Source organism: Bufo bufo, chromosome 4, assembly GCF_905171765.1.
Source record: "Bufo bufo chromosome 4, aBufBuf1.1, whole genome shotgun sequence".
Taxonomy (NCBI): Eukaryota; Metazoa; Chordata; class Amphibia; order Anura; family Bufonidae; genus Bufo; species Bufo bufo.
Genome location: NC_053392.1, coordinates 131327109 through 131354569, shown reverse-complemented (window position 1 = coordinate 131354569; position 27461 = coordinate 131327109). Strand labels below are relative to the sequence as shown.

The window sequence follows — 27461 nt, the reverse complement described above, 5'->3', positions numbered from 1 at the left end:
GGCCTCATGCACAGGACCGTTGTTGTGTTCCGTTCCGCAGAATGGGGTTCCGTGATCCGTTTCCGTTTTTGTTTCCGTGTGTCTTCCTTTATTTTTGGAGGACGCGGATGACAATCTTGTGTGCTCCGCGTTTTTTTACGGTCCCATTGACTTGAATGGGTCCGCGAACCGTTTTCCGTGAAAAAAATAGGACAGGTTATATTTTTTTGACGGACTGGAACCACGGATCACGGACGCGGATGACAAACGGTGCATTAGCCGAGTTTTCAACGGACCTGTTGAAAGTCAATGGGTCCGCAGAAAATCACGAAAAACTGAACAACGGACACGGAATAAAACAACGGTCGTGTGCATGAGGCCTTAGGCTATTTTCACATTTGCGGCAGAGTGAGACTGATGGCATTAGTAAGACTGATCAGGATCCTGATCAGTCCTAAAAATGCCTGATCAGTCAAAAAAATGCATTGAAATGGCGGATCCGTCTTTCCGGTGTCATCCGGCAAAACGGATCCAGCATTTATTTTTTTCACCCTTTTTTCGGTCTGCGCATGGGCAGACCAGAAGGACGGATCCGGCATTCAAGCAAGTCTTCAGTTTTTTTCGCCGGAGATAAAACCGCAGCATGCTACGGTTTTATCTTTTGCCTGATCAGTCAAAATGACTGAACTGAAGACATCCTGATGCATCCTGAACTGATTACTCTCCATTCAGAATGCATGGGGATATAACTGATCAGTTCTTTTCCGGCATTGAGCCCTTTTGACAGAACTCAGTGCCGGAAAAGAAAAACGCTACTGTGAAAGTACCCTCACACTGTGAGTTCCGTCACAGGGGCTCTATACCGGAAAAGAACTGATCAGGCATATCCCCATGCATTCTGAATGGAGAGTAATCCGTTCAGGATGCTTCAGGATGCATCAGGATGTCTTCAGTCATTTTGACTGATCAGGCAAAAGATAAAACCGCAGCATGCTACGGTTTTATCTCCGGCGAAAAAAACTGAATACTTGCCTGAATGCCGGATCCGGCATTTTTTTCCATAGGAATGTATTAGTGCCGGATCCGTCCTTCCGGTCTGCGCATGCGCAGGTGAGAAAAAATGCCGTTTTGCCGGATGACACCGGAAAGACGGATCCGGCATTTTAATGCATTTTTCTTACTGATCAGGCATTTTTAAGACTGATCAGGGTCCTGATCAGTCTTACTAATGCCATCAGTTGGCATACGTTTTGCCAGATCCGGCAGGCAGTTCCGGCGACGGAACTGCTTGCCGGATCACTCTGCCTCAAGTGTGAAAGTAGCCTAACCTAAGATGTAAGTGTAATGATAAATCTGGCCCTATGTTTTTGTGGTAACAACGCCAGCTCCAGTGTTGTTGTTTTTTTTGTTACTGGCGTTTTTGTTCATTAGGTGGTGTTTTTGTTTTGTTTTTTCCAGGTGTTTTGACATAATCTTCTCTGCGCCAATGAAGTTTTTTGTGGAAAGCCACTTTGTATAATACATAACAATTGACATTCTGTAGATTTTAAAATCTGCATGGCAGGTCAATTTTTGCATGTAATAAATACACATAGGGGCACATTTACTAAACACTTTCACCTTCCAAATGGAGACAAGCGTGCAAAACTCTCTCAATCAGTGCTGTAGTTCCCACAGTGGGGTGCAGATCCTCAAATGGGTTGCGAATCCGTTATATGTGTTATACACTCTCGACAAACAGCAAGGCCTTTTTGCCATAAATGAGCATATCTTTGCTAACATGCAGTCCTTGTGATCCTAGACAGTCTGTGGGCCCTTGAGCAAGGGTGGGCCCCCAGCCCTCCACCCCTTGCACAAGTGGCACGTTGCACACTACACTACATACCAATAGAAAGGTGATAGCATCTCAAACAGCCAATGTGCCCATAGAAAAATCTGGGTAGATTATCAAAGAGACCACATGGTTTATTATTATAGACACATCAAGTGACGGATATGACTTCTAGATACAGAGGCCATCGGCCAGTGTCCTTTTATCTGAGGTCGCTGCAGGGACCTCCATAGTCAAACATCTTGAGCATCTTGCTGCTGCCTGCCGCTGTGTGAACAGGTAATATTTGCATGTAGCTGTACATTGGGCTCCCAAAATTAAATTTTACTGATGGGCCATAGGCACCCCAGTCTGACACTGTGTATGGTTATCTTTCCTGCTTTCTCTCCGGGTTACTCCTCTAAGGAGTCTGGCACTTGTCCAGAGGAATGGAGAACCTTTAGGCCCCTTTCAAACGGGCAAGTATTCCGCGCGGATGCGATGCGTGAGGTGAACGCATTGCACCCGCACTGAATACCGACCCATTCATTTCTATGGGGCTGTTCACATGAGCGGTGATTTTCACGCATTACTTGTGCGTTGCGTGAAAATCGCAGCATGCTCTATATTCTGCGTTTTTCACGCAACGCAGGCCCCATAGAAGTGAATGGGGTTGCGTGAAAATCGCAAGCATCCGCAAGCAAGTGCGGATGCGGTGCGATTTTCACGCACGGTTGCTAGGAGACGATCGGGCTGGAGACCCGATCATTATTATTTTCCCTTATAACATGGTTATAAGGGAAAACAATAGCATTCTGAATACAGAATGCATAGTACAATAGGGCTGGAGGGGTTAAAACAATAAAAAAATTATTTAACTCACCTTAGTCCACTTGATAGCGCAGCCCGGCATCTCCTTCTGTCTCCTTTGCTGAACAGGGCCTGTGGTGACGTCACTCCGGTCATCACATGATCTTTTACCATGGTGATAGATCATGTGATGACCGGTGAAGCCTCCTCCAGCAGACTCCACTCCTGAGACTTAAAAGTTACTTATCCAAGAGAATATCTCTGAGGACAGATAGTCATACAAAGACTAGAACCACCAAGGTTGTGCACTGGAATCAGTTCATAAGGTCCTGCTTGTTTATGGTATTAAAGGTTTACTGCTGTGGAGAGGTTTAATTGTCTCCAGCATCAGCCACACTTTGAGATGGACTGGCCATCCAGAACTTAGATCTGCAACCCTCAGCCTAGGAATTGCAAAAAGAGTTAGGGATAACAGAATAACTTGCGTGCGGTTATCTTGGAAAGACTGCAAAGTGTTTAGAGAGAGACAAAGGGACTACTACATCGTCACTACTGCTGCCCATACACAGGTATTGGGAAAAGGACTATACAAAATTCTTAAATCAAAAAGTTTCAAAATAGAGCTTTGAGGCTTTTTGGGCTTATTTGCTCAAATTTTTTTTGAGACATTCTGGATTTTTACTCCACTCACTCCAGATTTAAACAGTGTGTGGGGAAAGTGAGCTTGGTTAGCCTGTCGAGGTGATTAAAGACAGATTTATCAATTATCAGACTTTTTAAAAACTTACAAAAAATTGTTTCAATCTTACTTCAGTAAAGGGGTGGTGTAGAAAGACAGAAATGCTAGACCTAACTCCTTCCTGCCAGGATGAGAGAACTCCTATCCAGGCAGTTTAACCCATCAGTTGCCACAGTCAATAGCAACTGCATCTTTTGAGAGGTTAGTTGAAAGGGGAGAGCTCTTTCTGTCCTCCTATTAGCACCCCATATCCTGGCCACTATTACATCCTGCTATTACATTGCACATTGGCACATTAAATGTCTCCCCACATGTGATGCAAAAACCACAATATATAGCCATAACCTATATCCCTAGTGGCTAGTTCACCAGCCTAAACAATATTAAATCCTTAAAGGTGAAAAATGCTATTAAAAGTCAACCATTAATAATACTACCCAATAAAATCCCATCTATAGTAAACAATGAGAAGGATGAAAAAACTAATATACAGTTGGCCTCCCAAAAGAAAGGAATTTTAGACACTAACGTGCACGTTGGCTTCCATCCACAAAGTGGTAACACATCAGTAACTAACCAGCATGTTTCACAAAAAACCTTATCAAGGGACCTATAGGCTCCATGGGGCCGTGCTAAGTGAGATAAACCTAAGGTGATGATCATTCATAAATCTCTATGGGCTAGATGCTGGGAGGTCGGGTAGAAGATCAACCAGCAGAGAAACGGTCAGTGTAAGTAAACTGCATGGGCAGCCACTGAAGTCGCTTTTATGTGAAACATGGCATGTTTCGATTTTAAGACAGGGTCATTACAGGGCGTGTAGTGTTAGGGACGCCATTATCAGGGTGGGTGCTCTGTGGTTAGGATTACCAGGGTAAGAGTAGCCCCCGATAGGGCATACTAGTGACAGGACATGCCAAACCATCTTCTTTCTTAGGAATTTTATTGATATGTGTTACCGCTTTGGGTGCATGCCGCTGTTTCTGAATTTCCTTGTTATACAGGATTGACACTTGAGGTCAATTGTATATAAACTTCTTCATCCTTTGCATTAATAACTATAGATGAGGTATTATTGGTATTATTATTAAAGGTTTTTACATTTTAATAGCATTTTCACCTTTAAGGATTTTATATCGGTATCAGAGCAAATGATCATGCTTTTTTTTTTAACCAAGAACACCTGAAATGCTTCTAGTATGATCTCTTCTACATATAGAAATGTCCATAACTTGACCTACCAATAGCATAAAGACGACCATCCACACCAAACCTGTCACATTACAGCAAATGCCGCATGTGATACAGGAAAACAGTATCACAAAGTCCAAAAGTAGTCAAAACTGTTCATATGTCACTGTCTAAAATACTAATAAAAAGGCATTTGAAACATAGTATCTGCGCACCACAAGACTGTGCCACACATAGTAAAAAATAAAATAAACGGGTAAAAAGACTCTAGGGTCTAGGCCCTTCTCATTCACAACTATGGTTTATTTCTGGTCAGGACTGTATCATACCACCATTATCATACTGGATTGCCTGATTTGCAGAAAAGTGACATACCTGTATGAAGGGTTTCCTGGTATGAGGCTATTTCTTGGGTCCCTGTGTTCCTGTTGTCCTGTAAGAGAGGGAAGATTGCCAATAATTATCACTGCTTAAGTTTCCAAACATCTTACAAGGTATAGAGGCATAAATCTTGTGAAAAGACTGGACCCCAGTCGCAGGGGAGGAAAAGGACACACCAGCCCAACAGCCCATACAAGGGAGATGATGAGCCCCCAGTTGAGTTGTCAGTCAGTAGAAGCCCCCATTAGGCCCCTTAATTAGCTCTTGAGCATCAACAGAAAATAAAAAAATGACAACCTTAAGACAATCTCTAGACAGTCTTCACCCAAGATGCACTGCTCAACTGTGCATAGACTGTCTAGCTAACTGGTGTGTCTGGGGTGGAGACTGTCTAGAGATGGTCTAAAATTGTCTTTTTTTTTTTTTTGTAGCTGGAAGCTCCTGGGTCCCAAAGCAAAATGTGACACCATATGGCATTTATAAAACTGGCGTTTTTTTTTTTTTATGAAGCAGAGGGGCCTTCGGGCTCCCTGAGGCACCAGGGCACGCAACTGAACACAAATTTTATCCTGACTTGTACAGTTGTACTAACATTTCTTTACTGGAAAATAAAATGTATACCTCATGTTGAATGTAAGTCAACCCTTCTCGGATGCCTTGGCTTTAGGCTACTTTATAGCTCTCTCCACTTGGCTGACAAAACTTCAGCCATGAGAAGAAAAATAATGAGGATATATGTGTATTGATTGTTTAAACCTTACCTTGATAGTATTCCAGAGGTAAACATATCATATCCATTGACAAGAGGCAAAGCTGAATATACCGGTATACCAATATAATGCTAGTACACAAGACTGAACCTTTGTTTCTCTGGAGGAGTTATCCCCATTTTGTTAAAGGGCTTGTCCCACCATCGAAACTTGTATCTTATCCTGTAGGACAGTGGTGCCCAAACATTTTTCGTCTGAGGGCCGCACTAGACATGTTATAAATTTCACGGGCCAGAACCAGGTAGCTTTGCCAGAAAGAAATGCAAACATGGTGAGGGGGCAAGTGTGAGCATTACTACTGTGAAGGGGCAAATATCTGGGAATTTTTTCTGTAGAGGGGGCGCATCTGGAGATTTTTACAGTGAAGGAGGCACATGTGAGCATTACTCCTGTGAAGGGGGCACATCTGGGCATTACCCCTGTGAAGGGGGCACATCTGGGCATTACCCCTGTGAAGGGGGCACATCTGGGCATTACCCCTGTGAAGGGGGCACATCTGGTCATTACCACTGTGAAGGGGCACATCTGGTCATTACCACTGTGAAGGGGCACATCTGGGCATTACCACTGTGAAGAGAGCATGTGAGCATTACTGTGAAGGTGACACATCTCTGGGCATAGCAAGACTAAGGCCGAGTTCACACCTGAGCGTTTTACAGCGCGTAAAACGCCCTACGCCCCAAGAAGTGCAGGAGCTTCTTTGGGGCGTAGTGTCGCGCGTTCCCGTACATAGACTTCCGGGAACGCGCAACAATGGGCGTTCGCTTGCACAGGAGCCGCGTATGTGAGACGCCCGTAGAATCGCGCATACAGAGCGCTCCATCCAGTACGCTCTGGTGTGAACCCAGCGTTAGGAGTGGAATACAGGAAACTCTCTCTAGAAATGCCTTGTGGTGCAATATTTTGAGTCCTCTCACATGGGCACCAGACATAGTAATCACATAATAAGAAATAGGCTCAGGTCCAATCACTTCCACCACTACCACACCTCGCCAGTCACATCTTCCATAGATCTCCTGCTCCCATCTGACTCGTCCTCACCTTCTCCTTTGACGTGCTCTGATGCCTGGCTGAGAGTCCAGAGGGGGTCTGTACGGGCGGGTGTCGGGAGATGGGGTCTTCAGTCACCGCAATACTAATAATAGTACTGCCCCACAGTATAATTAGGAATGGCGGCGCAGGCGCGTCTCTTCTGCAACTGTGCGCAAGCTCCGCCTTCGGTCACTGCACGGGCCGCATGACACAGCGTCGCAGGCCGGATGTGGCCCACAGGTCGTAGGTTGGGCATTACATATCCCTTCGATTCGCTCATCTCTAATCATCAGTATCTGATTGGTGGTGGTCCAACACCCAGGACTCCCAGCTGTTTGAGAAGGCACCAGCGCTCCTGTGAGCACTTTGCCCTTCTCTCTGCTCACCAAGCACAGTGCCGTACATTGTATAGCAGCTGTGCTTGGTATCACAGCTCAGCCCCCTTCACTTTAATGGGGCTGAAGTGCGCCTAGGCCATGTGACCAATGAACATGATATCACATGGCGATGGCCCAGGGGATAGGTCATCAGTTAAAATATATCAGAAAACCCTTTTAATTCAGTTGCCTAAATTACAATGTTATACAGTGCCACCAACATGTATAGAAATGAACAGTGCCATACAATGCCGTAGGAATTACTACCATACAGTGCTCAAATAATAATATTGACCTAACGTGATAAAAATGTTATCATTGCTATGCCATGTTAAAATAATACTGATATACAATTAATATAAAAAATATATATATTATAATAAACTAATATTAAGATTTGTAGTGGCTCAAGGTTCCTGGCTGGCTGTGTTGCCTTTGTGCGGGGTAATTGACGCACCTACTGTAGCGCCACCCCATAAGCCAGACAACCCAAAAACCATCCCTCATGATACATTTCGCTGTATAATATAATAATCTCTCACTTTATAAATTGAGATGCAGAAGATATTCAAAGTAATTGTGTCACCTACATGTAGACACAGATACATCATGGGTGCTGCTAATGTTTTACAGGCACACATTCTCATAATCACTATTTTATCTACTAGTCTCCGCTTTAAACATTTTACTGGGAGAGGGAATGAAATATTTTTCCTTAATCCCTAGAGACATGGAAACTTTCTTCCTCTAAACATTACTCTCACAGAGAATGCAATATATTCCCTATTCAGTCATTGCTCTGTGTGATAAATGACTGTTAACCCTTTGAGCTCTAACAATATTATTCACTGAGATAATGAATGTCTTGGACAGGAACTGGGGGGCACATTTTTTGACAAGCAGAGGTCTGGCCTGCCTGAAAAGGAAAAACTAAGGGGCACATTTATTCAGACCAGCGTTTTAGATGCCGGTCTTAATAAGCCCCTGTGCTGGTGGTGGATCGCCGAAGTTATGTAGAGGCTTCCTTGCTGTCATACATTTAGACCATTTTATGCCTAAACCAGGCGTAGAAAAGGATGAATGAGACGTCCCCTTCCCCGCCCATGAAATGCCCCTTTTACAGACCTGGCGTGAGCAGGGAAGAAGTAGCTGATTCTGCTGCAACATGCCGTGCGACAGAATCTGCGCCAGATATACACCACAAAAGTGGAGTATATCTGTTCATAAATGACTACCTAAAATCTTACATTGACATAAGTATTTCAGACCATTTACTCAGGACTTAGTTGAAGCCCCTTTGGCAGCGAATACAGCCTCCAGTCTTGCTGGGTGTTATGCCCCAAGGTTTGCACACTTGGATTTTGGGGATTTTCTGCTATTCTTATCTGCATATCCTCTCAAGCTGTGTCAGGTTTTTTAGGTCTCTCCAGAGATGTTCAAACACCTTCACAGCATGATGCTGCCACCACTATGCTTCACTGTAGGATGGTTTTAGGCAGGTAGTGACCAGTGCCTGGTTTCCTCCAGACATGACACTTAGAATTCAGACCAAAAAGTTCAGTCTTGGTTTCATCAGACCAGAAAATCTTATTTCTCAGTCTGAAAGTCCTTTACTGTAGATGCTCTTTATTGCAAACTCCAGATGGGCTTTCATGCATCTTTTACTGAGGAGAGGCTTCTTTTTTATCATGCCATAAAGCCCAGATTGGTGGAGTGTTGCAGTGATGATTGACCTTCTGGAAGTTTCTAACATCTGCACACAAGATCATTTACCAAGGCTCTTCTCCCCCAGTTACTTAGTTTGGTGGGGTGGCCAGCTCTAGGAAGCTCTACAGGCAGTTCTTTACTCCCCATGGCTTGGTTTTTGTTCAGATATACATTGTCAGCTATGAAACGTTATATAGACAGGGTTGTGTCTTTCCAAATCATATCCAATCAACTGACTTTACCACAGGTGAACTCCAATCAAGGTGTAGAAACATCTCAAAGATGATAAACAGAAATGGGAGGCCCCCAGAACTAAATTTCAGGTGTCTGAATATTTATGTCCATGAGTTTTTTCTTTTTAATACATTTGTGTGAAAATTTTAAAAATTCTGTTTTCACTTCTCTCATTATGGGGTACTAATTGATGGGGAAAAACTAGATTTTTTTCTTGTTTTAGCACAAGGCCGCAACATAACAAAATGTGAAAAAAATGAAAGGGTCTGAAGACTAAATGGAGTGTGAAGCAACCTTACATGCAAACAAACATTATTTACATCTAAAGGCTATACAGACCTACTTCTTCTCATAGCTGAGGAGTCTGCCACACTGTATCCAGTGTAGCCAGCTCCCCGTGAGTTAGGGCCCTGTGTACAAAGTCTGTATGACAGTGCACCTTGGTATGGAGTCATAAAACCTCAGTGTGTTGCCGTACAGGCTCTGTCAGGTGCTGTATATGCAGTGGCCAGGTTTCAGGTGACCAATAACGCTATGCTGGCCCCCCGCACACGGTCAAGATGTCACCATGTGTTGTTTCTCTCTGGAGGGAATGGTAAGGTGTGGTGCACCCTGATTTGGAAAAAAGTCCAGTGATTCAGGGTTTGCAGTAAACCAGTTTGCTTCTTCATTGGAGGAACTCAAGTAAAGGCAAGGAACTGAGCTGGCTTCTTCAGTCTTCTCTACTCCTTTGCATTGCAACAACGGGGACAAATGTCCACAGACATTCAGACTCCACAGTACCCTTACGTCAGGGCATTACATATATATGGAGATATTAGAAGCAATGCCAAAAAAATTTTTTTTTTTTTATATATACTGCTATCCCACTACCAGTATTCCTGCAGTGTAATTTGTTACACCCTAACTCAGTTGCATCTGGTCATGTGACCTCAAGTCTGACTAGCAGTCCACAGCTTGTTCTAATGTGTATACAGGAACTCCATCTCTCCCCTGTGGCTGACTTCCTGTGAACTACAGGGTGACATCATCACCAATCATATCCCTCTTGGCAGCTCTCTGGCCTCTCCCCTATCCACCCTCTATGTTCCTTTGTATATCCCTGTATTCTGTTGTAGATATTGCAATGAGCCGGACCGTGGTATGGTTAGGCGGACGCCAAAGTATGCAGTGGGTCCGGATATGGGTATATAAGTCTATAGTTTTGGTTTGTGACGCCAATTGCAGCGTGCGCAGGGTACAGTCTCAGGGCCCTTTAAGGTGTTGCAACTCATGTACCAGGTTAGGAATGCCAGAGTGGGGTAATGTCTCTGAGTAGTAGTAGGTATAGTGTCAACGGTGTCTCCTACCTTGGTACGGCTGGACTCCTGGATCCTGGCTCACTTGCAATAAATGAGTGTGTTGCTAGTAGGAGTAATGGAGGAACTTGGTAGTAATGAATGAGATCCAGACTTGGGATATAATTCAACTTGTCTTTACTGGATGCAGCATTAATCCATATGAGATACAGCAATAGTCTTGGGTCCCAGCAGGTATTGGCAATATGTGGCAGGGATTACTATCTCTTTGGCTTCTATCATATGCCTGGAGAATATGGCAGGAATCTATATCTTCTGCTGTGTATGGGACTGACTAGCTGAGGAGGAATTTGGCTTCTCCTGGTCTCTGGATGTACTCACAGTTAGCTCACAGGGAATGGTTCTTCCTGGAGTTCTGGAGGTGCTGCTTGCTTGACACCAGTTGAGGCTGAAGGCTCAGACTGGGGATAAAGATCTTTGGTCTCAGCCGAGACTCGATCCTGGGTTGGGATCCCTAGAACTGGGAGCTCCTACCAGCACAGCCTTCCCCTAGCAGGGGTGGCTGGCACACACTAACTGAAACTTCCTTTCCTCCCCATGAGGCAGGACATGAGCCAGCCCACTCTGCTCAAAGAGTGGGGAGCTAAAACTGGAATGTACTATTCCAGTCTAGATATGCTAAACTGACACTAAGTTCCTCATCACACATTGCTGCCACCTGCTGGTGTACATGGAAATTACAGCAAATACATGTAACAGGCTTAGAAAATGCACATTTGTGAGAATGTGATGTTAAATTACACAGGATGACAATGCAGATACACTTAACAGGTTGTAGCGGGGTAAAAGAGTTTAGTAACATAACTCTGGGATTTTACAATATAATGTCTTACCTATGTAAAGGAGCAGGAGTCCAGATATATAGTAGGTGTGTGTATACAGTGATTATCTGTGGTTACATAAACCTCCTGGTTCACACTGCCTGCCTATGCCATCTGTGTGTACTGACTCTCCAGTGTAGTTCTATAAAATACAGCTTCACAATGTTCTCTATGCCTCCTGTATGTAATAGCTGACAGTATAGAAATGACAGGGCAGAGAGGGCAGACAGGCTCAAACGGGATCATGTAGAAAAACATGGAGATTCTGCAGGGTGAGAGGACAGCAGCTCTGTGTCACTGGTCGGTCATGTGTTTACTCAACACCCCCTCTGTCGCAGTAAAGCCAGACATGATGGGGAAAGTAGTATTCATGAGGAAAATCATATTTGAGGATAGAAGGAATCTAGATGGCTTCCAACCCACAAATAGCACATCAAATAAAATAGGTATATACAAGGCATACACAACAGCCTCTATCTATAATGGCCCACCCTGCACTATATCGGCAAAGAAAAGAAAAAAGGTAGGTCCTGGACTGCTTCTGGAGGGAGAGTGGTATTGGAGAGAGTATAGTGATTGGGGGGTGGAGGCTTATGCATATCTTAACACACAGTAGATTTCCTGTCCACTAATTGGAATACTCTAGCCAGGGTCATCAAGCCTGAAAAGACCAAAATGACAAAAAACACTATACATTTAGTACATGCAGCGTACTGCACAGATGGATGCAAGAAAATAGTAAAACTAAGTTCTTACAGCAAGTGAAGCTTTGACCTGTGTATTTATGAGGCAATTATATACCCCTTTATACAGGGGTACTGATATGTTACCTTTTGTGGTTCATTAAATTATACTTTCTAGGAATATTATGCACATAGAAGAATAATCAAACAGGACTATCCTATTCAGACGAACATTAGATCTCACCAGGCCATATGTGTGTCCATATGTCAGAAAAGAACAAATAATTTGTGAAAACATTCTTGCCTGCCATTACTTCAAAATTCATCAAATGGGTGTGTGCAGGTTCCCTATGCAATGCTGGGGGATACTTACTCATCATATATAACTTTTTATTCACTCACATAATAAGTAAAGTTGCTTGCGCCGGTAAATTCTTTCCACCTACACACCTAACATGCCCATAGGCAATTATATGCCAAAGGAATGTAGTTTTGGCACACATTTGGTCAATTTCAAAAGTCCAATTGAACATACTGTCCAAATAGGATGTGAACCTAGTGCAATAATGACAGAGTCTGTCAGCAGTTTTATCAATGTAGAACTGCTAACAGACAGGGGCAGGGGACAGGAGGTGCATACCTCTGTCCCTGATTTTTTTAAAATTAACTTTCAATGATGTGGGAGCCGCTCCCGCATGTGGCCTGTGGGCTACTTTCAGACTGCAGTGCTTCATACTCAGTGCATAAGCAGCTCCACAGCCTCTCCCCTCTCTCTCTCTCTGTGAGTGATGGCTGTAGCATCAAACCAGGAGACTAGTGCAGCCATCACTCGCAGCAGAGAGGAGGGGCCATGGAGCTGCTTTTACACAGAGTGTGATCTACTGTAGCTTGCAGGCAGCCAACACTGCACTTGCGGGAGCAGCACCCACAGCCTTCAAAGTTCATTTGTATAAGGGCTCTTGCACACGATCGTATGCCCTCCGAGACATACAGTCCATGAGCGGGCCATATGCCCGGCATTGATCGTGCGCACGGGAGTACACAGCATCATAGATTTTATAGATGCTGTGCAGGTCGGGCTGTCCGTGGTGCTAGTGTCCTGCACTCATATGAGACATACGGTCGTGTGCAAGGGCCCTAACACTTCCTTGATTAAAAGCAGTGGCAGATGTATGTGTTACCTCCTGTCACCTGCACCCATCTGCGTTGATGCAAAACTGCTGACAGATTCCCTTAGAAAATAACAGCCACTCACCGCAGATATTTTCTATCATTTTTTAGCAGAGAAGTCAAGCTTATTTTCTTCCTTCCCTATCGGAAAAATCTCGGTTTCATTCCTAAATTCTGTGAAAGAGTTAATATCGAGAAACAGTAGCAGAAAGCCCACTGCTACCTGACAAGATCTGTATAAACTCTTCAGATGTAAGCATAGGAGATTTACAACCCTCCACACTAAATAAGAAGATTCACAGAGCAGTATGTGCGGAACTGAGTGCTTCTAGCAATGCTGACTCTCCAACACAGGAACCTTCTGGATAGAATCACGGTGAATGACAGTATGAGGAGGGCACAGGGCGGGTGCACTGTAGGTTACAGTTAGTACAAATTGCCTATAGTGCACAACAGAAACACACAGGGGGACATTTACGTATTATGATCAAGCGTTTTATACGCAGGCTTTAGGCCTCTTTCAGATGGGCGTTGCGGGAAAAGGTGCGGGTACGTTACGGGAACACCCGCGATTTTTCCGCGCGAGTGCAAAAGATTGTAATGCGATCACATGATCCATCACCATGGTAAAAGATCATGTGATGGATCATGTGATGACCGGAGTGACGTCACCACAGGTCCTGTTCAGCAAAGGAGACACAAGGAGATGCCGGGCAGCGCGAGCAAGTGGATTAAGGTGAGTTAAATTATTATATTTTTTTTTTAACCCCTCCAGCGCTATTTTACTATGCATTCTGTAGTCAGAATGCTATTATTTTCCCTTATAACCATGTTATAAGGGAAAATATTAATGATCGGGTCCCCATCTTGATCGTCTCCTAGCAACCGTGCGTGAAAATCGCACCGCATCTGCACTTGCTTGCGTATGCTTGCGATTTTCACGCAACCCCATTCACTTCTATGGGGCCTGCGTTGCGTAGAGCATGCTGCGATTTTCACGCAACGCACAAGTGATGCGTGAAAATCACCGCTCGTGTGAACAGCCCCATAGAAATGAATGGGTCGGTATTCAGTGCGGGTGCAATGCGTTCAACTCACGCATCGCATCCGTGCAGAATACTCGCGCGTGTGAAAGGGGCCTAAATCCACCACTGTTATTAAGAGTTAATCAGTATGGTGCATCTGTGCAGGTCTGTGCACCAGAATTGAAATCTACACCAGCAAGGGAGCTCGTCTAGATTTCAAGCATTATCTACGCTAGTTAACTGGCATGGATTGTAATAAATGTGTTGGGCCAGTTATACTCGGCCTTGCACAACCTGTTCCCCATCCTGCACCACTTTTTAGAAAAATAGCAAGTGGGGCTAAAAGCCCCAAAAGTCACGAAATCTTGCACAAGTGGGTGTGCGACAAATTTTAGAACTTGTTCACCCCAGTTTTCTGGAGTACAGGGGATGCTAAATGTCCTACATACTGTTTGGAAAGGTCACTGTGCCTTCTGGTTGACAAGCAGAGATTCTACATTCTGCTGCACTATTAGGCCCCATTCACACGTCCGCAATTTCGTTACGCATTTTGCGGAACGGAATTGCGGACCCATTCATTTCTATGGGGCCCGGATCCGGAATTGCCGACCCGCACTTCCGGGTCCGCAATTCCGATCCCGAAAAAAAATAGAACATGTCCTATTCTTGTCCGCAATAGCGGACAAGAATAGGCATATTCTATTAGTGCCGGCGATGTGCGGTCTGCAAAATGCGGATTGCACATTGCCGGTTTCCGTGTTTCGCGGAACCGCAAAACACACATGGATGTGTGAATGGACCCTTAGAAGATATCTTTCAAGGATGGTATAGCAAGAACAATATATGGCACCTATTTTAATAAATGCGTGACCAATCCAGGTAATAATACATGGTCATGCCATCCATCAGAGTATAGGATGCTCCTGTGCAGTAGCTCTCCACTCTTGCTGGTCTCAAGAACGACCATTATGTCCTTATGCTCTGTCAGGGGTCATCCTAATGGGACCTTTTCACCCCAAGCTGTCGGACCTAATTCTGTTGGTACAATCTACTGTAAAGCTATGTGACTGTATATATCCAAATTTAAAGTGTCAGTTTACAGTAGGGAGCAGCGTGGTACACCCTGCCCAGCCTCCGAGATAGTTCTGCTGTCCAACATAGGGGCTTAATTCAGCCCTCCTTTGTAATTCTGAAAGATGCATACAAATCATATGACCCACTCACGTGAATGGGAGCTGCACCGCGGTAACCAGACTTGGCCACTAGACAGTGGATGGCGCCTAGTTCTGGAACCGCACAGCTTAGTCAGACCTGACCAAAGTGATATTGTTTTCTATTTGTCCATGGAATTCTTCATTTTCTGCATCCTACTTTTGGTGGAAGACAGGAAAAATAACAACCATGAATAAGAGGATGTGACAAAAGCCGGCCGCGTAACTCCTGAATGTACAGAAGATACAGGGAGTAATTCCCCTGAATAGAAGAGACACCAGCAGATTTAATAACATATGACACGTATAATCCTGCCTTATTCCATACACATTCCAGAGTCTTTTGCCTGCAGTTACCAGTACGGTTCAATCCTGCACTAGATAAGAATAGCAGTAACTACTGGGTAATACTAAGTTACTGCTTAATAAAATGTAATCACCATGGCAACAAACAGTGACACAACATATAACACGGCAATACATTGCACACAGCATTTTAGGAGAAATAAGTGCGAGCCAAAAAACCATCAACTCCCTACTTTATTGCACTTTGAAGTTTTAACTTACATTGTGATCTATGTCGTTGTTTGCACTTATATTACATTTCTATGTTTATTGTAATATATCCTGTTCATTTGCACTGTTATTATACTATAGCTGCACGGCACTGTGGAAAAGGTTAATGCACAGCCAGCTAATACTGATAGACTTTACGACTTTCTACCTATGCAACATTTTGGAGGTAAAAAAGCTCTGTTGTTTATGTCAGAGGACTTGTTTATGTCTGGAAAAACTGCTTATTCATTCCCATAGACTTGCATTAAAGCTCTATACAAGTCTAAGGTAGACAGAAATTGTAACAATGTTTCTGTTTAGGTGGTGCTTCTACACCTCCCCGCCCCATTAGGCCTTTCCTCAGCAAGAAAACTTATTCTGCGTCAGAGGAGACTGGAGAAGCCAGTGTTTTGCACTTGAGTTCCTCTAAAGAAGCACACCAGTTAATTGCAGACACTGACTCTCTGGACTCATTTCCCATTGGGGTCAACCACGCCTTATCATCCCTTCCGGAGAGCAGCAATATGTGGTGACACCTCAGTGGTGTCTGGGGGACCCAATATTGCACCTACATCTCCTGGGCCATAGTCATACTGGGCCTAGATACAGAAGAAAACATGGTCTTATTGGTCACTGCACCTTTAATCTCTAGCCTGCCCTCAACAAGTGAAAACTGATTAAGTAATTTACATATGGCCACTTGTTTTCTGCATTCACAAGGCCCAACATAACACATGCGCTCATCAAACACACTGGGATGCTATGTGGGTCCAAAATTTCATTACAACACTAAATCCATAATCAAGGTTTACGTTAAAAGGAATTTCTATGACCCAGCAACTCAGCATAATGAATCATAAGTTACTTGCAGAAGAACGTTTGCAATGTAACAAATTTTTCTGACTATAAGACCAGGGCTGTCGATAAGCCAAAATTCTGACTCCAACTCTGATTCCAACTCCAGCTCCGACACCAACTACTTTACAAATGGCCAATAACTTATTAATAGCACATTTACTGTAGTAAGATGGTGACATCAGGCTTTATATCACCATTATGTAAGTAATCAGGCTACTTAGGTAGAACTCACAGCATATTTATTGGAATACAATTTCTGAAATTCCTGAAATGTTCTAAACTACTGTAAGTAAATATGCAATGCACTATGGATTGTACATGTACGGTGCTGCGGGACGTTCTTTAAGTCCCAGAGCCATACAGGTACGGCGTAATGATTGACGGCATGTGCCCGACAGTCACTGACAGCCGAGCCTCTGCTGTATACGCCGGCATCAGTGAAAACACAGATGTATGCTGCGGTCAGTGCTGACCACGGCATGTACAGGGTTTGTGAAGGGAGGGGGCTTCCTCCCCTTTGGGTCCCTGTGCTGCGGTGACGAGGACCCGATGGCTGGGAAGGCTGCCCGATGCCTTCCACAGGAAGCCTGTGAGACACAGTCCATCTATTGTAATGCATTGTAGAGGGCATCATAAGCCCAAAACTTGAAGTCCCACAGTGGGACAAAAAAAAGGAATAAAAAAAGTGTTTCACATGATAAAAAAAAGCACCCTTTTCCCATAATTAAGAAATTCCAAACAAGACAGCTCACGACCTTTTCAATGTCTGCACGGGAAAGGAGCAATCCCCATAAGATGCATAAGAAATTATCCCAGCAGACGTGCTTGCTTTTCAGAATGTGCTTTATTAACGGTTCAAAGCAGAACGCGTTGCGGCATGTCAGCCTTCCTCAACTGCATGCAGTTGAGGAAGGCTGACATGCCGCAACGCGTTCTGCTTTGAACCGTTAATAAAGCACATTCTGAAGAGCAAGCACGTCTGCTGGGATTATTTCCCATAATTAAGTAATATAAAACTGTAAAAAATAGGAAAAAAAATAAAAAATAGACATACTGTATTTGGTATAACCGCGTCTGTATTGACAGGCTCTATAAACATGATACACCCCGTCAGGTGAACGCTGTAAAAAAAAACAGTGCCAAAACGGCCATTTTTTGGTCACCCCAAAATGATAGCAATCAAGCTGTCATCTCACACTGCAAAAAATGAGCCCCCACATAAGACAATAGCCCAAAAAAAAAAATCAATAATAAACAAAAAATAGAACATTATGGGAGCGATTTATCATCCCCTTACATCTCTTTTCCGGCGCCTGAAAAATATTTAAAAAAACAAGATTTTTTTCTTTTCAAAAATGCTTGCTGTGCGAAACTTAAAGAGGACCTTTCATTGGTCCAAACATTGTGAACTAAGTGTCATGATTTGTACAGCGGCGCCCAGGGATCTCACTACACTTACTATTATCCCTGGTCGCCGCTCTGTTCTCCTGCTATGCCCTCCGGGATGTTCGGTCACTTGGTTATCGTAGGCGGAGACTTTGGGGACTTGGTTATAGTAGGAGGAGACTGCCCTTGTTCTCCTGGGCGTCTTCTTCTCCCAGGCTGTAGCGCTGGCCAATCGCAGCGCAGAGCTCTCAGCCTGGGAAGTTTTTTTCTCCCAGGCTGTGAGCTCTGCGCTGCGATTGGTCAGCGCTACAGCCTAGGAGAAGGAGACGCCCAGGAGAACAAGGGCAGACTCCTCCTACTATAACTAAGTCCCCAAAGTCTCCGCCTACAAAAAAGAAAGACATATTAGGTATTGCTACATCTGTAGCAGCCTGCTCTATAAAAATATCACACGATCTACCCTGTCAGGTGAACATTGTAAAAATAAATAAAAACTGTGTCAGAACAGTCATTTTTTGTCACCTCATCTTACAAAATGTGTAATATCGAGTGACCAAAAGTCATATGTACCCCAAAATGGTACCAATGAAAATGTCATCTCATCCTGCAAAAAATGAGCCCCCACATAAGACAATCACCCAAAAAATAAAAACCAATAATAAGCAAAAAAAAACATTATGGGGACGGTTTATCATCCGCCTACATCTCTTTTCCGGCATAAAAAAAAGTCACAAACAGTGAGTTTATGACTTTTTAAACATCATTGTGCCTAAATCCAGGCACAAGTTGCATTTCTATGCCGCTCTCTCTTCTTTCGGAAGAGGAGATGTTGCAGGAGCTCTGCACATTTATCATCATTTAGGGAACGGCTACACAGCAACATTTGACCTCATGTATGTCAATGGTGAAAAGGCCTCATGCTGCGACTGTGACAGACATGCTGTATTTTGTGCTGCAGGTTGCATGTTTTCAAAACCAAATCACAGCTCTAAAACAGTCGCACAACATATTTTTTTGTTGTGCGAATTTTCTGCAACTTGGTGTCAACGCCACCCTCGTTGCCGTGCAGCCATATCCTTACTTCAGTTGTTTGGTGCAATGATGACTGAAATCTGAGGCAGCCACAGACACAGTCTGTTTCTTGTCCATCCAAAACATTCCTGACAAATATGAATTTAGGGGGATATTTATGAAGACTGGCATTTTATATGCCGTCTTGATTCCCTCTAAACTGCTGGAGGATGCAACAAATTTATGTTGAGGCGCAGGCCTCTCGTGAGTTTTATGCATGCTCCAGCAGGCCGCGCGACTGGTTTCTATCTTTGTTTACACCGGAAAAATGGCATAAATATAGACAGATCTGTATGTCCTTCTGCCCCTCCCCCTTTTCATCCCCGTAACGCCGAAAACTTGCAAATTTCACAGCAAATACAGCGTGCAACAATATTTGTGACCTTTCAACACCAGAATTCTGGCGTACAAGGCCTAGTAAATGCCCCCCTTAGTCTATAAATGTTTACAATGTACAGGCAGACATTGAAGAGGTGGAGAAGAGGTCTCTCACTTTGATTGGCTGCCAGGAAGATATGCAAGTGGGAAGTAAGGGATTGTTAGTGCAAAACGGGAAAAAAAAAAAAAAACATCTCCATAATGACTGTATAGATGTGACAATGTTACAGGATTTGTGGGGTAATGCAACACTTTAAAAAGACCCTTTACTGTTAATCGTTTTGGTAAAGCCCATAAGGCGATCATATATACTGTACATCTAATGACCAGAAAGCCATAATGGGTTTTTTTAATACCCAGATTTGTGTTTATGTTGGCAGCAACAGATTAAAATTCTACAGAGTGATAGGATTATGGCGATGATGCATTTAATGTATAAAATGACATATGAAAGCATTTATCAAAAATTTATCATTTTCATTCTCGCTTCTGTTTTTCTATAGCTTTTACTTAAAGAGGACCTGTCACCGCTCCTGACACACCTGTTTTCATATCTTTATGCATTCCCCATGTAATCACAATTCTGGAGCATCTATTCTTATGGCTCTATGTTGTGCCATTCCTGTATTATTTCTACTAGAAGTTATGAATGATTTGCTAGCAGTCTGCAGTAAGGGTACAGAGGAGTGGTAACAAGTTGGGGGGGGGGTCCCTGCACAGACTTACTCTATCCAATCAGTGCTGCCATTTTCAGACTGTGCAGGTACACCCCCCCAGCTGGTTACCTCCCCTCTGTACCCTTACTGCAGACTGCTAGCAATTCATTCATAACTTAGAGAGTAGAAAAAACACAGGAATGGCACAACATAAAGCAATAAGAATAGATACTCCAGAATTATTATTACATGGGGAACGTATGAAGCTATTAAAACAGGCATGTCAAGAGTGGTGAAAGGTATTTTTTAACTTTGTTAAATAGTAACTCGGAAACAATACTATGACATTATCACTGTATCCTAAATTCATGGAACTATCAGGAACCAAAACCTCGATGTCAATGTGAATAAAGCCTTAAATGGTTGATTTGATTCTTTAAATTTTTTGGCCTACCCAAATATTAGATAGATGGGTGACACTTGGCACCCACACTGATCAGCAGTTTGAAGGGACTGTGGCAGCTCGTCATTTTTTTTACTAGACACAACTCAGTTTTTAGCAGAAGGTGTGCCTGGTACTGCAGCTCAGTTCCGTACAAGCCAATGGGACAAAACTGTACTGAACTGCAATACCAGGCACAGCCACTACTGAAATCATGGAGCTATGCCTGGTAAACAGTGAAGGTGATGCAGTGCTCTAGCCCCTTTAAACAGCTGATCAGGGTTGCTGAGATTGGGACACCTACTGATCTAATAGCGATGGCCTACCCTAAGGATATACCCACAATTTTAATAAACTGCATAACCTCTTTAAAAATGTAGTATAAACTCACCCATTATGCAGTCTGGTCCACCAGGACTGTTGGCAACTATGCACAAGCAAAGCCCTAACCCTGCACCATACCATGTTTTGGTTATGTGGATTGTTTATGAATGCTCAAAATTGAGTACACAAGACTGTCTGCCACCCCCTTCCTAGAGTACTTTGTGAAATTATGTAAACTGGGAAACAGTGAACATTATAGGTTTAGAATAAAGCTTCCAAAAGCTATAATAAAGTAATAGATTTTTGAAGTTACTGTGCAAGTGAGCCCCAGAGGAGACAAGGCAGAGGATGGAGTGGTGGTGGCCCTGATGAAATGTTCTATCACAGTTTACTCCCTTAGGCTGTTGCTCCCTGGGGATCGGTGCAGTGGAAACGTAGTTTGAAGAATCAGGCCAGAAGTGAATGTATAACAGTCTCTTTTTACTAAGTGCAGCATATAACTTTTGATACATTCAAAAACAGTGGATTCAAAGTGCAATTTCTGCCACCAGTAAGAAAGTATGGAGGCAGGTTGGATGGCCGAAACTTAACACTTGTAGGTGTAGATGTCCACTATCAGGTGTAGACAGTGATCTGTCCTAGTTGTAGTCATAGGTGATGGGTGTCTGAGCCATAGTCCCTCACCTTACAACAGTGTCTATTATACAGATTTTCAGCTGTTCAATCTGCAGTCTGATTTCTAAAGTATCTTCTTCAGGCTGAATAAAGTTGATCTCTCTGGAGTATCTCTAACAGAAGCAGGAGATCTGCAGTGTTTCCTCTCCTCTCTGTGTCAGCACAGGAAGTCCCTCTTCTGGCAGGAAGCAGGACCAGCCCAGTCCTACCAACAGGGGAGGAACAGGGTGGATAGATCTGTTCCTGCCAACCCATTTGCCAACCATGACTCTTATTGGAAGATACGGCAAGAGAACATGAAATACATAACTATTTACAATGAAATTGCAGATACCCCCAGGTCTGGGGTACTGCAACTGAACATACTGAAATCTTACTGTTTTTACCAGAAGCATAACTTTTGACTCGGTCGTAATGCAAAATCTGTAACAGGTGCCCATGCCTACCATGTGCCATTTCTAATACTGGTCTCTCCTTATGTGGCAAACAGGCCTTAGGGTATCCTTATGCACCAGGGTATGGGTGAGAATTCCTATGTTCTTCCAATAGCTACACCTTTGGGAGCTCTGAAACCTCTGCATAAATGGAGGAGCTTTGGAGCTTACTGCATACTATTCTACATTGAAATAAATAATAAAACAGCATAAACTCCTATATACTCTTCCCTGCATCAGTAACTGTATGGAGCCAGTATGTTATCTGTCCAGTCTGTGTCTACTCTATATGAAGGATTTTGAGGTCTAAATCAGAAAAATAAAGCTCCAACAGATACAAATATGAAAAAAAGATCAACATGATATTTAAGAAAAAAAGTACATTATGGGTTGTAAGCCCTTGTGGGCAGTGTCCTCTCCCTTTCTGTACCAGTTTGTAACTCATCTTGTTCATGCTTAATGCAATTGTCTGTATTATGTACAGTTAGGTCCATATATATTTGACACTGACACCATTTTTTTTTTTTACCTGTTTAGTAAAACATATTCAAGTTATAGTTATATAATTGACATGGACATAAAGTCCAGACTTGTAGCTTTCATTTGAGGGTATCTACATTCAAATTGGATGAAGGGTGTAGGAGTTTCAGCTCCTTTACATGTGGCACCGTGTTTTTAAAGGGACCAAAAGTAATTGAACAATTTACTCAAAGGCTGTTTTATGGGAAGGTGTGGGAAATTCCTTCATTATTTCATTCAAAATTAAGCACATAAAAGGCCTGGAGTTGATTTGAGGTATGGTGCTTGCATTTTGAAGATTTTGCTGAGAAGTAAACATACGGTCAAGGGGCTCTCCATGCAGGTGAAACAAGCCATCCTTCATCTGTGAAAACAGAAAACCCATCCGAAAAATTGCTACACTATCAGGAGTGGCAAAATCTACAGTTTGGTACATCCTGAGAAAGAAAGCACTGGTGACCTCAACAATGCAAAAAGACCTGGACGCCCACGGAAGGCAACATTGGTGGATGATCGCAGAATAATTACCATGGTGAAGAGAAACCCCTTCACAACAGCCAACCAAGTGATCAACACTCTCCAGGATACAGGCGTATCAATATCCAAATCTACCATAAAGAGAAGACTGCATGAAAGTAAATACAGAGGGTTCACTGCACGGTGCAAGCCACTCATAATCCTCCAGAATAAGAAGGCTAGATTGGACTTTGCTAAAAAAAATCTTAAAAACCCAGCACACTTCTGGAAGAACATTCTTTGGACAGATGAAACCAAGATCAACCTCTACCAGAATGATGGAAAGAAAACAGTATGGTGAAGGCATGGTACAGCTCATGATCCAAAGCATACCACATCATCTATAAAACACGGCGGAGGCAGTGTGATGGCTTGGGCATGCATGGCTGCCAGTGGCACTGGGTCCCTAGTGTTTATTGATGATGTGACACAGGACAGAAGCAGCCGGATAAATTCTGTGTGCTCAAATGCAGCCAAACTGATTGGTCGGCGTTCCATAATACAGATGGACAATGACCCAAAACATAAAGCCAAAGCAACCCAAGAGTTTATTAAAGCAAAGAAGTGGAATATTCTTGAATGGCCAAGTCAGTCACCGATCTGAACCCAATAGAGCATTTCACTTGTTAAAGACTAAACTTCAGACAGAATGGCCCACAAACAAACAGCAACTGAAAACCGCTGCAGTAAAGGCCTGGCAGAGCATTAAAATGGAGGAAACACAGCGTCTGGTGATGTTCATGAGTTCAAGATTTCAGGCAGTCATTGCCAACAAAGGGTTTTCAACCAAGTATTAGAAATTAACATTTTATTCACAATTATTTGATTTGTCCAAATACTTTTGAGCCCCCGAAATGAAGGGATTGAGTTAAAAAAATGATTTGGTTCCTCATATTTTTATGCAATCATTTTGTTCAACCCTCTGAATTAAAGCTGAAAGTCTGAACTTCAACTGCATCTGAATTGTTTTGTTCAAAATCCATTGTGGTAATGTACAGAACAAAAATTAGAAAAATGTTGTCTCTGTCCATATATATATAGACCTAACGTGTATGTACACCCTTTTCATATGTATAGCGTCATGGAATGAATAGCGCTTTAATAATAAATACATAGTTGCCTACAGTCCTGGGAAAGAGGTGGGGTCAACTGGAAAAGGGTGGGTTGTGAACATTTGTCCTACAGTGGGCGTTTTATAGGAGTTTTGAGGGTGGTCCCAGGGCATGGCCAAATACTCTCCCATAGCAGTCATTGAGTTTCATTCATGACCCTTGAAAGAGCAGCTCAGGCAAGTTGGTTGCCTGCATAACCATGTACAGAAAATACAATTAAAAAAATTATACAATTAGAAAGTAAAAACAGGTGATTAAAAAAATCTGAATCTGGCTTTAGTAATAAAAAACAAATGTGGGTGATACAGTGCATGTCCTTTAAATGAATTGGCAACTACATGTAATCTGGACCTAGGAAGACGAGTCAATCCAGCTGAATGTGGATTGACAGTAAGTGTAGCCACACCTAGTAACATCTCCAGTGTATACAACACATTCATCACAAGACACAGTTATGTAGTTCCCTCTTCTCACATGAAGACATAAACTGTGTATATAAGTAGACGTGCACATTATACATACATGACATGAAATTCACTTTATCAAGATGTGGAAACTATGGAATGTGCTGTGGACTGTGTGCACAGAATTACCTGTCATTCTGGGTCTGTAAAAACTTAGGTGACTTATCAATACGTTAAAGGGGTACTCTGGGACCTAAGTATGGATGATCTGTCCTTACAAAAGGTCATCAAAATCAGATGGCAGGGATCTAACGCCCACCACCCCCGCCAATCACTTGTTTCAAGTGAATAGGAGCAGCAGTGCAGTGACAGGCATGGCCACTATACCTATCAGTGTAGTTCTGGTGCCTGGTTCTGGCCTTGGGTGTCCTGAAAACAACAGACATTGATGACCTATCCAGGCTTCTCGCAGCTTAGCCTAGGCCATGTGACATCACGTTCGGTCACATGGCCTAGGCACAGCTCAGCCCCTTGTAGTGAATAGGGCCGAGTGAGATACCAAGCACAGCCGCTATACAATTTATGGCATTGTACTTGGTGAGCTGAGAGAAGGCTGCAGCGCTACGGCGAGTGCTGGTGCTTTCTAAAACAACTGATAGGCGATCAGTATTAAGTTTCAGAAAACCCCTTGTGTATTAGCTAGAGGGTAGAGTGGCTGCATGCCTCATTCTGAAGGACCCAGAATATCCATGCATTACGATGATTTCAATGGGCACAATGGTCATTGGTCACAATTGGTATAACATCATATTGTGGTGGGATAGAGGACATCTAGCATCACCAAAACGGAAACATAGGGGGTAATTTATTATCCAGAAATACGCCTATATTAGTTGTATTTCTGGTGCAGATTGTTGCACAGTATGACTGCTCATGCCCACGAGCGTACTGGGTCCGTGCTCATATTGCAAGGTGGTCCGCAATATACGGGCACTGGCCATGGTGCGGATGTGGATTCACTGACTTGAATGGGACCGCAATCTGCAACATACGACTGAAGATAGAACTTCACCTATCTTTTGCAGAGCGGAGGCACTGATCGGAAGTCCACAGAAGCACTATAAAGGGCTGCTGTGGGCTTCCCATCCGTTCCTCCGCAGCACAAAAAGATAGAACATGTTCTATCTTTGGTCATATGTTGCGGATCGCAGACCCATTCAAGTCAATGAGTCCGCATCCTCAAATGGAGTTCATAAGGCCCTTACGCTCATGGGCATGAGCCCTTAGGGTACAGCTATACATTCTGGTTTCTGCAGGCAGTTTTGGAATTCAAAATCAGGATTGGATCATAAAAGGAGAGAAAGTATAAGGGACAGATATGATGTCTCCTATTTTTTGAATTCACTCCTGATTTTTTGGAAAACTCCATCAGGAAACCGGAATGTGTCGCAGTACCATTATAAGCATTTTCTTTTCACGTTCAATAGTTATATCCGTTTTACTTTATTCCCAGACATTTTTGAGGAGGTTTATGAAACTGTCTTTGTCGCCCATAACAACCAATCACAGCACAGCTTACATTTTGTATTATTCTCCTGAAAAATTAAACTTGCGCTGTGACTGGTTGCTATAGGCAGCAAATACAGATTTTCTTCTAGATAGTTTTCAGAACTCTGCCAGAGTATGAATTTGTAACATCATTTATGCAAGGCAGTGTAGTTTACGCAGATTTTCATTTTGATTTCACTACACTGCTGGACCAAAATCCTCATGTGTTACTTGCGGATTTTGTCACTGATTTTGACGTGGATTTGCCCAACTTTTTACCCTTTGCATTGCAGTTGGGGAGTTTGGCACTGAAAATCTGAAAAACTGACATTCTGCAAATCTCAAATTCCACTGGGAAAATTTCCACAACGTACATGAAATTTTGTAAATCTCATCTACTTAGCTGGTGCTGTATACACAGCAGAATTTCTGCATGAAAAAAACTTGCAGAAAATCCACAAGTAGTATGCACCGTGGGCTCTCAATTTTTCAGTCATTTCTATTTATTTACCAGTCTATAAGGGTCCATTCAAACGTTCCGCGGATCCGCAAAACACGAACACCGGTAATGTGTGTTCTGCATTTTGTGGACCGCACATCGCCGGCACTTAATTAAAAAATGCCTATTCTTGTCCGCAATTGCGGACAAGAATAGGACATGTTCTATTTTTTTCGGGATCGGAATTGCATAGAAATAAATGGGTCCGCAATTCCGTTCTGCAAAATGCGGAACGAAATTGCGGACGTGTGAATGGAGCCTAAAAGTAAGGATACATTCTCAATAGTCAAATAAGCTTTCCAGGCGACCGGTAGTGAAAAACTGCTAAAACAGACAAAAAACTGGTGTCTGCACAGACGGATCCGCTCCTATAATGCAAACGCTTGCATCCGTTCAGAACGGATCCGTTTGCATAACCATGAACAAAAAAAAAAAAAAATTTTTTTATTTTTTTTTTTTGTTCATGATAATGCAAACGGATCCGTTTTGACTTTACATTGAAAGTCAATGGGGGACGGATCCGTTTGAAGATTGAGCCATACTGTGTCATCTTCAAACGGATCCGTCCCCATTGACTTAGGCTACTTTCACACTAGCGTTCGGAGCGGATCCGTCTGATGTTTCATCAGACGGATCCGCTCCGATAATGCAGACGTTTGCATCCGTTCAGAACGGATGCGTCTGCATTAAAACTTAGAAAATTTTCTAAGTGTGAAAGTTGTCTGAGCGGATCCGTTCAGACTTTACATTGTAAGTCAATGGGGAACGGATCCGCTTGAAGATTGA

The 27461-nt window shown here is 43.1% G+C and overlaps 1 protein-coding gene across 1 annotated transcript in view; it reads right to left on the bottom strand.

Moving 5' to 3' along the window:
* Nucleotides 1-27461, bottom strand: part of NGEF (neuronal guanine nucleotide exchange factor) — a 195069-nt gene that overhangs the window by 123771 nt on the left and 43837 nt on the right. Inside the window, exon 3 of the mRNA XM_040427896.1 lies at nt 4905-4962. Within this exon, the coding sequence (XP_040283830.1) occupies nt 4905-4962 (58 nt within the window). The remainder of the gene's footprint in view (nt 1-4904; nt 4963-27461) is intronic.